This window comes from Antedon mediterranea, chromosome 7 (genome assembly GCF_964355755.1).
Source record: "Antedon mediterranea chromosome 7, ecAntMedi1.1, whole genome shotgun sequence".
Classification (NCBI taxonomy): domain Eukaryota; kingdom Metazoa; phylum Echinodermata; class Crinoidea; order Comatulida; family Antedonidae; genus Antedon; species Antedon mediterranea.
The window spans coordinates 400632-414674 of record NC_092676.1 but is presented as its reverse complement, the minus strand read 5'-3'; the positions used below and the strand labels follow the sequence as shown (position 1 = coordinate 414674).

Below are 14043 nucleotides of genomic sequence, written 5' to 3'. Positions count from 1 at the left end.
GACCTTATTTGAACTTGGTAAAAATAAATGAAGTAAATGTGTAAGTCTAATTAGTTTCAGTTGTGGTTAGTAATTGACGTCGGGTATAAATAAATTGAACTTTATATTATCAACAATTCACATCTAATGACTCGATATTTGTCTTACTTACATGATTTTATTCAAGTTTTGCACAAAATGCATCCTTATTTACAATATATACATTACATACATATTGATACATTCTCACATTTAGTCATACACACACATGAGGTAATGTTACGGCGGTTTATGTTCAGTACACAAATCAGAACGTGTAACCATTTAGGCTTATTGTTGTTCACATTCACAACAATAAAGTTCAGAATTATTATAATGGCATAATTTTAAAATAATTTAATTTAAGAAAATGAACATTATGTACGAGTCACTATTGAACACTAGGCCTTAGCAGTTGCATTTACTAAATGTCTATGCTATTATACTTCGACATGATCTCTACTCACTGTCATTTAATTTAATGCCGTCAATTTATTCTACATCTTTCTAATAAATTCGCTCACAAACTGTTGGGATGAATTTAAAATAGGTTGCAGCAAAAGTTCGCTTTATTTTACACAATAGTCCTGATAATCCTGAGATTAAAACATGTATTTCCCAACGATATGATAGAGAGAAATACGATAGAAAAAAATACTTCTTTAGCCGGAACATCTCGAAAAAAGAATTGTTCATTGTCTGCATCGACTAGGGCAAAATAAAAATTAATCGTTTACTTGTAGGTCTATGTTTGTGAACGCGTCGTCCTATCAACGCAAAACGTAAACTCTTAAACCATAATATTTATAGGTATCATGAATGAAAATGACGCAATAAACAAGACGTTCTGTATGCGCAGCATATTTAACGCTAAAGCCCGGCGCACACTAGAGCTTTCGGCTGAGCCAACTGGCACGCGAGTAACACTTGGCTCACTAACAAATTTGCCGCAAATTGTGATCGCGTTCTATCGGACGCACACTAAACGCCTTCAGTACGCGATTTTCTGATTGGATAATTACTTACTACGCTATACAGCACGCGCTGAAATATAATAAATCATGTCATGCGCAGTGAAATTTTTAGTGAGCAGGAAGCTCACGTTCGGCGCACACTTGAGGAAAATGGCACGCGTGCCAAAAAATATTAAACACGATAGATATTTTCCTCAGCGGCACGCGTGGCCGATTCCTCACGAAATCCCCGGCGCACACTGTGAGGCAAGTGTTACTCGTGGCAGTTGGCTCAGCCGGAAGCTGTAGTGTGCGCCGGGCTTTAGCTCGTTTTTCACTTGTGATTGGTCAAAATATTGCGCGTACGTTCATCCGTAGGGTGGGAAACACGCTTTCTATTGGCGTGTTTATATTCAGGTGGTTGATGAAACAAACGTAATCATATCGATTCGAACCGTCGCGACAACCTTTTCTAAAAAGTATCCTACGGTAATGCCTTGATCATGTCATCTCCACGATCATTGATCATTTCCGATTTTAGCTTCCGATGATGGTTGTTGTACCTTCCGTGATAATCACTAAAATCTTCACCAATCACAAACCCGGATTTGGCAACTAATAATGCATGCATATCAAGAGAGTTTATAAAACGTTAAAGGTCACTCCATAATTCTAGCTCTGTTGTGGAAATTCAGAGTTCTTTTTTTTATGAAATAAACCATTATGAAAATATGCCTTACTGAAATAATGTCTTTTGAGTCAATTGATTTCACAGATATGTTATAGTTTATCGATTTATCAATCAATAACCAATATTATCGATTATTGAATTAATAATTATCGATATCAATAATCAATAATTTACCAATTATTAAATCAATAAATTATTATTATTGGTTATTGAATCAATAAATAATATTATTATTATTAAATCGATAATTAATAAATTATCAATTATTATCAATTGATAAATCGAATCCACATCATAGACTGGGATTGGGAATACTCTCGCTTTTAAAAGTTTGTTTTCCTCCTTCTTCAGGTTTTGTGTCCTTCCTTGCCGTTACAATAAATGTGTCAGTTGGGTCCTTTGTCCTTCGTTCATTCAATTCTATCTTTTCTCCATTTTGACAACTATCATTGCGCACAATCACAGAATATTGTCGTCGTGGAACAGGAGGTGAGGGCGCACTATGTTTAGGTAACATTGTTCTCCTGAGTCGTTCTCGAAAATCCGCAAAAAGGATTTTTCCATTAAAAACACGACGCTGAAATCCTTCTAAATTCATAAGACATAATGCTCTTCCGTTCATTCGGAAATAACTATAGTCAATGTTTAAAGAATACGAGTTTGCCATGTAGTGCAGCCATGCTGCAACGTCCTGAGGAGTCCATTTTCGTGGATCTATTAAAAAAAAAAGTATAATTATCAAAACATGTTTTGAGCCGGAACTAAGTTACCACAAGTTAAGTACAGCATCGATCAAATTGTTTTGTTACTCAAGGATTATCATGAAATTCAATTTAATGGGAATTATTTCCGTGTCGGCGTCGGAAGGGAAGGTATACAGAATCTATAAACTCAGCTTTATACGGTTCAATGCGGGGTGCACGTTTCAACGCAGTGTTTAAATATTTCCTATTCTTTTTCACAAAGTCCCAATAATCATTTTCTTTGGACCGGGTATTTAACGACCACACCCATTACGCGTGTATACACCCACTCAACGTCCAGTTACGCCCACACTGTCATAGGGTTGAATGCATCGCATTTGTACTTTTTATATTTTTGCTTAAAAAGCTTAGTTCCCACAAGGACGTAACAGAAGTGCGTATGCCGCAAGTGAGTTGACCAATCACAAGCGATCTTAGTTCGGATGTTCCATTGCGTTGTGCGTGATCAATTACAATGGTGGCATCCACGTGGGAAAGCTTGGCAACGCAAGGACGTAAACGCAACGCAAGCGACTTAACCTATGACAAGTGACAGAGTTCGGATAATCTATCGCTTGTGATTGGTCAAATACGCCGCGTACAAAAACAAACATCAACGCGGATTATTTCTGCATGTTTTATACGTACTTGTTTTAGATGTTGACATTTATTGAATACAGTATCCTGTTACGATTTACTAGCCAACCTTAAATATAAACGACTAATTTGGAAAGCAATAAAAACCCGGATGTTGATAATATGTTATGGTTGTCAAGTGTGTTTAAATATATCCAATTTATGATTTAAACAAATATTTAACCTAGATAACTAGGCCTATGCCAAACAAATAGGGAAAAACACGAAAGTCGTATAGATGAACATCTGGTTAATACATGTATAATCTAATGTTGTTACTAATGTGACGAATAGAAAATAATGACACAACAGCGATGATGAGAGTTACGTATACTGTACGCATGCGCGTACTATATCTTACCGTTCGGCAGATGCATGGATGTGGCGTTTGAAACTTCCCTGCTGTAAACCTGACTACTGATGACGTCACGAGGCGTCTCTATCTGCGATGTGCATCTTCTCAGAGCTAGCCATTTTTGTACCTTATAAAAATGATGAAAAACATGACGTTAAAGTGTATATTGTATTTACTACCAGTTTTTCTTGGAAATTGACTGTTTAAAAACCATTATGACCACCAAAGTAATAAAAGTCATTTGTTGTGGGTTTTGATTGGAGGAAAGAAGCCAAGTTAAAGTTTTATTATGGCCAAGGTGTGAAATGTGATAATTTCACCTTTGATTCTAATTCATAATGTCCGTTTCCAATAGTGCATGTTTAAGTATTGTATAAAGTACTATTACGATCAGAATAATATTTTCGAAATGACTAAATCTCTAACACCATCGAATTGTTAAAGACAGATGGCATTACACACGTTATATTTCTATCGGTTCTTGAGTATTTGAAACAACAGAATCTTTTGTTCGTATTTAAATCTTTGTAGCATTATTTACACCCATTAAATCCGGGTTTTGATTTCAAAGAAGATCAGTAGGAAGCGCGTATCCTGAAAAAAAACGCCATTTTAGCAGGAAATATGCAAATTAGAGCCACCATACAGTGAAATGATATTTGTTAAATTTGATAAGAGGCCTACAAAGAAACTATTATACGCACCAGAGACAACATTTCAACAGGAAGAACTATTATGTAAATTAGTCACCATGTATATTGGCTATTGAAGAGGCAGATTCTATGTGTTAAATTGCGTCATAAACAATCGATAGAAAAACGCGTTTTTGGTCAAGTGGAATTTATCGATATGTTAAGTTAACCGAGATACAGTACTGTCAATGCTTGCAATAATTCAACAAGTGAAAGTACTTTGAAACATGAAATACAATAGGAAATGGGTTAGAACGTTCTCTTTTAAATCTTACCGATGTAACTTTCGATTCGCTCTCTCTCTCTACCCTTGCAGATTACCCTTGCATATTCTCTACCCTTGCAGATTCTGTAGGCCTACCGTTTTATTGGTTGGGGAGACTGAGGAGGATTGTCGTGTGAGGCTGTGGTGATTATTTTATGCTTATGTCAGTCCTGGTATGGTAGACTAACTAATCATTTGTGTCAATCAATAATGGTTTTAATGACTTGATTGCTAATTTTGTTATCTAAAGGGAACATTTTCGAATTAGCCAGTATTATCGTTGTTAAAATAATCTCACAAATTTGGTTAGACTTGGTGGATACTACTCGGTACCACGCACCTGACTCTTATTTTGTGTCAACTAATCTAAGTTGAACACAAAATTAAAATTTTATTTTTCAAGACATCAAGTGCCCAATTAAATTCACATAAAAGAAAGAAGGATGTACGTAAGACTATCAGTGGTCTTCATATTCATGGGCGATATAGGAAGGAAATTTAAAATGATGTAAATAAATGCGCAACCATGTGGCGTAGGCTTAATGATCAATAAAGCGGGTTAGGAAATCAGTAGAAATAATTTATGTTTTCCCGGATGAGTAGGTCTGTAGCCTACTTAAATACCATCAATTAACAGTTACATTTTCTAAAAACCTTATTTTAGCATGCAATGTGTGACGTAAACGTCGACACGGTATGCGTATGTTCAAAATACGCGTTTCCGGTATATGCGCCTTTCATAGGACGCGTTTCCGGTCGGTTTACGCACGCCATCTATTTTACGCGCATCAATTATTTACGTTCTACCTGTGAGAGGCTGGCTATTTTCAAGGAGTTGGTGCGGTATATATTTTGCACACTACGCCCACAAAATAAAAATGAATCACATTAATATTTCAAAGGAAACATTAAAATTAGGCGAATTTATTCGTGCGCATCGATCATTCTTTAGCAAATGGTTGTGATAGAGAAATGGATAGTTTACGATTATTCGCGCGTGAATAAATTCACTTAGTGGAAAACAGGTTTAAAGACTTTATCGGATAAAAAAACTTCACGGTAAATAGGAAAAAGTTTCTTAGGTGATAAATTGTTCCATGGAGAAATTATTAATTCTCAATAATCAATCAATAATAATCAAACAAAACATGGCGACTTTAAATTAGAAACTTACCATTTTTCGCCGTCGAGAGTCCTCAATTAATCTAACTCCTTTATCCGCATCATCGCGACTTTTCATCGTTGACTTATTGGTACTATTAACACTAGCTATTGCAGCAGTACCATTGCCGTACAATATCGGTGCTTTCATGTTCTGGGCCCTAGGTTGATCAGGTTCAAGAATTATCCTTCCTAGTTTTTTATGTTCAAACAATTTAAGAGTTTTATGAAGAGCGTCCTTTGATACTTGATCGACTGGAATCGTGTCCGTTACTGGACAAACAACAGTCGTATTCATCTTTAAAACCATTAAGCTCACCCGTTTTGAAATCAGATTGTTTACAATATAAACCCACCGCCACAAATCCGGGTTCACTACAGAACGACTACTATCAAACTACCAAATTACACCTGGATTTGCGACTAATGTTGCTATGATATTGGAGCAGATCATTTTAATAATCCAGAATAGCTTACTCGTATCCGGTTTGAGGTCACAGTTATGTCACTCTATGAGTGACCTTAATTTGCATAGGAAGTTCCGGGTTCGTTGGACGGACAAAGTTTATTGCGACGTTATTATTTGCTATAAATCTCCAGCATTACTAATATAATAATTCCATTTTCTTCAAATTAAAGAAAAAGCACTCAAGTGAAGCTCCGTCCGGATTCCAAATTATTCCTGTGAATTTAAGGAAGATGTTAATTATAAGAAACGATTATGATGTCATCAGACAGAGGAAATGAGGGGAAGGGAAGGGGGGGGGGGGGCGATCATACAAAATATACGGTTTACACATATCATGTAGTTAATGTATATAGGCGATATACAATAATTATTTATTCCCAAAATGCAGTGTGGCAACACGCGCGCACTCCGCGTAGTACGTGAAAATTTCACTCACCAATCAACACAAAGAACGTTTATGGTAATCGTCGTCATCGACTCTACAACTATGACACATTTGTCTTTCTGTCTCATATTCCCATAATATTCTCGTAGGCCTAAATTTACATTCGTCATTAATAAAAAAAATTAGAATAGTAACGACAGGCCTCGTACGTACGTTGAAACGGTTCTAGGACACCTACCCCCTAGACAGTTACCCCCCGGATGTTTACCACCCGGACAACTACCCCCTTAGGACAACTACCCCCCGGACAACTACCCCCCGGACAACTACCCCCTTAGGACAACTACCCACTTAGGATAACAACCCCCCGGACAACTACCCCCCGGACAACCACCCCCTTAGGACAACTACCCCCTTAGGATAACTACCCCCCGGGTAACTACCCCCCGGTCAACTACCCCCCGGTCAACTACCCCCCGGTCAACTACCCCCCCCCCCCATCCAAAAGTAGACAAATATATAGGACCGGTTTCTGTAAAAATGAAATCATCTGTTTTTAACGGGTGTTTCGAAACTAGAGACCCGAGACCAGAGACCTGACACGAGACCCAATACGAAAAGGGAGACCTATATTTGGGTCTCCCTTTTCGTATATTAGGGTCTCCCTTTTCGTCTAGTGTGGTCTCTCTTTTCGTATAGTGGGGTCTCCCTTTTCTTATAGTGGAGTCTCCCTTTTCTTATAGTGGGTCTCCCTTTTCGTATATTTGGGTCTCCCATTTTGTATATTTGGGTCTCCCTTTCGTATAACTGGGTCTCCCTTTTCGTATATTTAGGTCTCCCTTTTCGTATATTAGGGTCTCCCTTTTCGTATAGTGGGGTCTCCCTTTTCGTATAGTAGGGTCTCCCTTTTCGTACGTGGGTCTCCCTTTTCGTATATTTAGGTCTCCCTTTTCGTATTGGGTCTCTGGTCTCTGGTCTCGGGTCTCTAGTTTCGAAACACCCGTTTTTAACCGATTATTCTGTTTAACAGCACGCTAGACCCTAGATGCGCTAGATTTAAAGTACCGTATTTATTGAAAAAACGGCCTGGGCTGTTTATTGTTTAGGTGGTTTTTAGGTGGACATTTATTGGAAGAAAGTTGTTTATTCAATGGGAGGGGGTATAATCTAATGGAAATAGACGCCGATTATTCCATATGATGTTTCATGGGAGTGACATGGTCACCGTTTATTTGAGGGGAATTTATTTAAAGATCGACGTTTATTCGGTGAGTGAACATTGAGGTCAAATATCAAAAGTGATATTATTCTTCAAGTGTACAAAAATACATATAATTATGACAAATTTGAGACAAAAATTAATTCTTTTAAAACCAGTAGTTATCGAAGCATTGTCCTGACGCAAAAATTATTATTATTAGCGAACCCAGTCTTTACAGTAAATACAGGGAGTACTATATAATACGTTCGACTATCCTATTATCATGTGTGACAATCTTCAGTTTATACCAGGCTATATTTATGTTCAATCTTTTACTTTTGTTTACAATAGTGAATAGTAATTCGTCAAAGTAACGAATTAAAATATAGTTATTAATTCCTATTATACACTGTTGCAGAGTCAGGTTGTTGAATGGTCTGGGTGGTTAGGGTGTTCTAAAGGGATAGTTTTCTGGGTGGTAATTGTCCGGGGGGTAATTGTCCGGAGGGTAATTGTTCCTAGGGGGTAGTTGTCCAGGGGGTAGTTGTCCAGGGGGTAGTTGTCCTAAGGGGGTTGTTGTCCTAAGGGGGTAGTTGTCCGGGGGGTATTTGTCCGGGGGGTAGTTGTCCTAAAGGGGTAGTTGTCCTAAGGGGGTAGTGGTCCAGGTGGTGGTTGTCCGGGGGGTAGTTGTCCGGGGGGTAAATGTCCAGGGGGTGAATATCCGGATACGCGTTGAAACACAAACGTCTATTGCATTATAGCCTAGATGCAGCATTTGAATAAATTGGACAAAGCACTAACAAAGGATTATTAAACTATTTTTAGAATCTTATACGCCTACAGACTTTTTACAAAAAAATCCACAAAATTCCAAAATAATTTTCTATATCGTTTTGTACTGTCACTTTTCTATTGGGGAAATACAATAACAACACATGATATTGTAAAATTAAAATGTATGACATTATAATGATCATTGGAAATATTGTATCTCAAAACATTATACATGAATGTGTTAATCGACAGCGCGGATAAGAACACCCGGATGTTCATATTGTCAGCCGGAAAAGAAAAGGTCAGCTTAGATAAGCTGCAATTCTGTAATATCAATTAAGTTGAATATGGATAGGCAACCGACGACACGCATTATACTAACATGACAAAGACAATATCAGCATCCAGTCTGCTGCCGTCGTAGTCCTATCTATTGTTCAATTCCTTTAAAAGCGTTTTAACTTTGTACCTTGTCCTGTTATTATCGGTCAAAATCCTGTATAGAATTATTGTCATTCAGCCAGAGCAGAGTGAAAACATTTCTATATAAGGCATCCGTCATTAATTGTGTATACTTTATCTATAAAACATCGCAATGAGTGTACGGCTATTACCAAATTTACTACGTTTTTTTATATACATTTTTTTTCTTTTTATTAGTATAGTAGGCCAATAATTTGATTGAACACCATAAATTGTGTTAATAGTTAAATTTGTATAAGATGTCCCAGTAGGGTTGTTCTCCACTAAGACATGTCCGCCTCCTACTCGTACGAAGGCTTTATTACGTGTAGATGGCTAGACGTGTCAGTGGTTGTTATCCGCATTCGCCATAAATCAAGGGGTTCTCACGGATATGCATTGTTATATAAATGAAATGTTAAATGAATCATAGAAAATGAATTTTTCACGAACGCGCACGTCACATTAGGACATGTTGACTGTACGGTGTCAGTTGTCAATTTATGTTCGATAAATACTAATCATAATTATGAAATAAAGTAATTTATTTAATTATAATTTTAAAGAAATAGTGAACATATAGACCTTTTTTAGTAACAAAGGCTATCGTATTTATACTTTACTAAAAACATCAAAAAACCTGCTTATTTTAGCTCAGATGCATGCATCTACGCTGATAATTTTCAACAACATATTATCACATTACGTCATACATACATCATTAATTATTATCAATATTAATGTTTGCATCATAAAAAGTACGCATCTGATCCAGATTTCAACATTTCAATTACATCGATATTTAATACAATTAGGTTGTAAAAGAGATGTAAATTCTCCCTGGTATTTATACACAAAGCTCAATTTGTTTTATTTTTGCATCTCAGTTGTGTTGTTGTCGACAACGCGTCACACTGCGTTTTTAGGTCATACTATACGTTCATTCAGCAGATCCGTGATCTCCACCACATAGCGGGCATAGCACAGTCCATGTTCTGTTTAAAATATCTTGCGATTCTCTTCACATACATTTAACAACATATCTAATAAAATAGCACATCTTACCTTGCTTGTACCCGTCAGACTGGTTAGTGGTGCGTGTAATGTTATTTTTATACCACACATTACATTTAATGCTTTCACACGACAGTACTACCACTCACACGACTATGTCAATAGTGAAGCATAATATCTCACGGCATCCGCTATTCCACTGTTCAAACGGCGGTTGAGTCATGCATCACGTAACATAACTCGCGAATACTGTAATAGGTAGCCTGCTGTATATTTTGGAGGTGGTAAATATTCGCGGAAATAATTTTAGCGCGAATCTTGAACTTGGTTTAACGATACCGTACAGTGCAGTCAATGCACTGATATAACGTCTGTCCTCACCAGGATAATTTTAAGACCGTACAATACGAGTGTTTACTATGAAAATTGTTTTAATTAAAATGCACCAACATCATATATACGTTATCACCGAAGGGCCAATTCCATTGGTAGCGAAGCTATATTCGGTCCGATAATATAATAGGCCTATTACGACCGGGATTTCCCGCGTTGACCGGACAGGTATCACACATTCTGATTTCAATCCCAATATCTGTCTCATATGCAAATTAGACACATGTATTTTAAGGAATACCTTTATTTGTATGTCTGTAGCAGTGCGAACAAGGCCCATAAAGCAATGTGTTACGTAATACCTTGATGATTTCTGGCGGATTTTTTAGATCATGACTTTATTAGATGATGAAAATATAGGAAGTACACGATCGTGTCTTGGTAATTATGCATTCAGATTCAAGTTAATTCGTCGTCGCACTGTGTTCCGTTTTATAACTCCCACTGTCTGGATTTTCATTTTTATATATAAAATATTATAATCACATGTTTCAAACATGCAATAAGTATTAGGCCTATTATCAATATTTGGGTTGTCCATAAAATGGGAGGCACCATTCCACTCCACATAACGCACACATAACCTTGGCCTCATAATTGTACCAAACAGTTTATTTTTAGAAATAATAATTATTTGTTAATCCGTCATGAAGCCAATAAAGCGATCATACTGACAATAATCCGGAACTGGCTAACGGATTATCTCTTTATGCCATCAGTCAACCAAACGGATAACTATTGAGTTGAAAATATATTAATAATGCATTTAAAGAAAAACAAACGAATTTTCATTATACAGGATATGGAAACCGGAAATTTTGGAGACGTGTGTGTAGTCCTTCCTACACAGCATTTTGTTTTTTATTAAAAAAAAAATTAGTGACCGTAATTTAAGAAGGCGTACAAAGGTTTATAACTACTTGGACGCAACCCAAAGACGTACGTACGCACAACGCAAGGAATTTAACCAATCATAGCCATTGGTCAAAATAATGCGTTGCGCGTACCTTGTACCCTTGGAAACGGAGTATCCTGGATATAGATGATGAACGTTTTATTTAATTATCTCAAATTGAATTAAATTATATTCTTTGATTACATTGACAATGATCAAACATGAAGAAGCGGATACAGGATGATGAGGACAGAGGCACGGTAATTTAAAGTGAAACATTTATTTGTGACGCATAATATAAACCTAAAGTATCCATTACCATAACCTGTATTCGTTTAACATACGCGATTAACACACTTCCACAATTAACCAACACTCTACTCTACATACCTTGGTTTGGATTGCACACGCTATCTCTAAAGCACTATTAAAATCACAGTACTTTTTAACATTTTTTTAGACTTTGGAACCTACACTACGGTTCTAAAATCTATATAAATCTATTGCAAAATGTTATTAAAACAAACCCTTATAAATAACGATTGATTATTCTTAATTACATAAATCTACACCAAATATACAATATTATTTAAGTTGACTTATTTATACATCATTTATCATCTGCATATTTTTAACACCGTTACTAAATTGTCAATACGCAATTTAATAACGATACAACATTACTGATTGACCTTTAGATTAATTTCTGTATTGTTTCAATATTTTATTCTACAGGGGCGTAATATATTCTAATAAAAAATACAGTACTTTCGTTTTTTATTAAGTACCTAGATTTCACCTTAGCGCTGGCGATTGGTTCCCTTGCAATAGTGCGCGCAAAGCGTGACTTCGCGCTACGCTACTACGTAGAAATACCACAATGCAATTTGATACGCGTATGATTCGGTAGTAGCACACTAAACCCGTTGAATTAATACACTAAATGTGGTAGGCACTACAGTGGTTTTGACGCGCTTCCGTTTTGTGGTAGACATAGGCTATATTTTGAATAAATTGCCAACCAACATCAATTATTACAAGCCTAACAAAGAACATCTTCAAGCCCAAGGCCTATTGCAACGGTTTCCAAGAAAAGGGAAACAGTTGGAATTTAATTATATTGCATAATTAAATCTAAATAAAGAAACGAAACTAACCAAGATAATGTTTTTAATTCGTATCAACCTTTCCAAATGAAATTCCTCTTTCAGTTTTTTTATCTTTAGATTATCAAACGAGTACGTAAAGGTCAGAAACAGAAATAGGCTATAAATTGAAATGATAAGAATCAATATATAAATGAAAGATTTGAAAAAAAAAAAGTTTGTAGCTAAAAATCTATTAATTTGTGGCAGATAAGAATTGCTTTATCACGTAGGTAGTAGCTAACAAAACGGCAAGTAAGTCACAACATTGAGGGTGACTTAAGATTACACTTAATTGCATTAGAATAAGAACACCAATTACGATAGATGTAAAACTGTATTATTAAAATTAAAATGTTTAAAAATAAACCAACAATAATTACTGTATAAATTAGCGATATCTAATTTTGAAATAAAGTACAGTACTGTGAAATTTGGTAACTATACCTAACACTGAAGAAATGGTTAATATATTATATAAATATTATACAATATTAGCAATATAATATAAATTGGTATGTTAAATAATATATAATATGCTATCTCACGGCATACTGGATGCACTGGGTCCTCAGTTACGTTGTAGGTTTGTGAACATTGTGTTGCTGCAGGGGACTCCTCATAAGGTCTTGATAACAGTGGTGTTGCTGGTGTAGCAGGGGATTCCTCATAAGTTCTTGATAACAGTGGTGTTGCTGGTGTAGCAGGGGATTCCTCATAAGTTCTTGATAGCAGTGGTGTTGCTGGTGTAGCAGGGGATTCCTCATAAGTTCTTGATAACAGTGGTGTTGCTGGTGTTGCTGGTGTAGCAGGGGATTCCTCAAAAGGTCCCGATAACAGTGGTGTTGCTGGTGTAGCAGGGGATTCCTCATAAGTTCTTGATAACAGTGGTGTTGCTGGTGTAGCAGGGGATTCCTCATAAGTTCTTGATAACGGCGGTGTTGCTGGTGTAGCAGGGGATTCCTCAAAAGGTCTCGATAACAGTGGTGTTGCTGGTGTAGCAGGGGATTCCTCATAAGTTCTTGATAACAGTGGTGTTGCTGGTGTAGCAGGAGATTCCTCATAAGTTCTTGATAGCAGTGGTGTTGCTGGTGTAGCAGGGGATTCCTCATAAGTTCTTGATAACAGTGGTGTTGCTGGTGTAGCAGGGGATTCCTCATAAGTTCTTGATAGCAGTGGTGTTGCTGGTGTAGCAGGGGATTCCTCATAAGTTCTTGATAGCAGTGGTGTTGCTGGTGTAGCAGGGGATTCCTCATAAGGTCTTGATAACAGTGGTTTTGCTGGTGTAGCAGGGGATTCCTCATAAGTTCTTGATAACAGTGGTGTTGCTGGTGTAGCAGGGGATTCCTCAAAAGGTCCCGATAACAGTGTTGTTGCTGGTGTAGCAGGGGATTCCTCATAAGTTCTTGATAACAGTGGTGTTGTTGGTGTAGCAGGGGATTCCTCATACGTTCTTGATAGCAGTGGTGTTGCTGGTGTAGCAGGGGATTCCTCATAAGTTCTTGATAGCAGTGGTGTTGCTGGTGTAGCAGGGGATTCCTCATAAGTTCTTGATAACAGTGGTGTTGCTGGTGTAGCAGGGGATTCCTCATAAGTTCTTGATAACAGTGGTGTTGCTGGTGTAGCAGGGGATTCCTCATCTGGTGGCATAGGAGAGTGTTCTTCAAAACTTGGCTCTGAAAGTTGTGGTGTTGCTGATGGAGAGGATTCTTCACAACTAGTTCCTGTTGTTGGTGTAGGAAGGCTCATTGTAAAAAGCAGTGGAATTGTTGTAGGAGATGAATCTTCATG

General features: G+C 37.0%; 2 protein-coding genes across 2 annotated transcripts; both read right to left on the bottom strand.

The window, feature by feature from the left end:
• Nucleotides 1–121: 121 nt before the first annotated feature.
• On the bottom strand, nucleotides 122–10021 carry LOC140054553 (uncharacterized). Its single transcript, XM_072099584.1, has 4 exons — nucleotides 9871–10021; nucleotides 5528–6196; nucleotides 3403–3523; nucleotides 122–2376 (listed from the first exon to the last, which is right to left on the bottom strand). The coding sequence occupies exons 2-4, from the start codon at nucleotides 5822–5824 to the stop codon at nucleotides 1955–1957; spliced, it is 840 nt and encodes a 279-aa protein (XP_071955685.1). The 5' UTR covers nucleotides 5825–6196; nucleotides 9871–10021; the 3' UTR covers nucleotides 122–1954.
• A 1189-nt stretch (nucleotides 10022–11210) lies between these two features.
• Nucleotides 11211–14001, bottom strand: LOC140054217 (uncharacterized). Its single transcript, XM_072099132.1, has one exon. The coding sequence runs from the start codon at nucleotides 13999–14001 to the stop codon at nucleotides 12718–12720; it is 1284 nt and encodes a 427-aa protein (XP_071955233.1). The 3' UTR covers nucleotides 11211–12717.
• Between the last annotated feature and the right edge of the window lie 42 nt (nucleotides 14002–14043).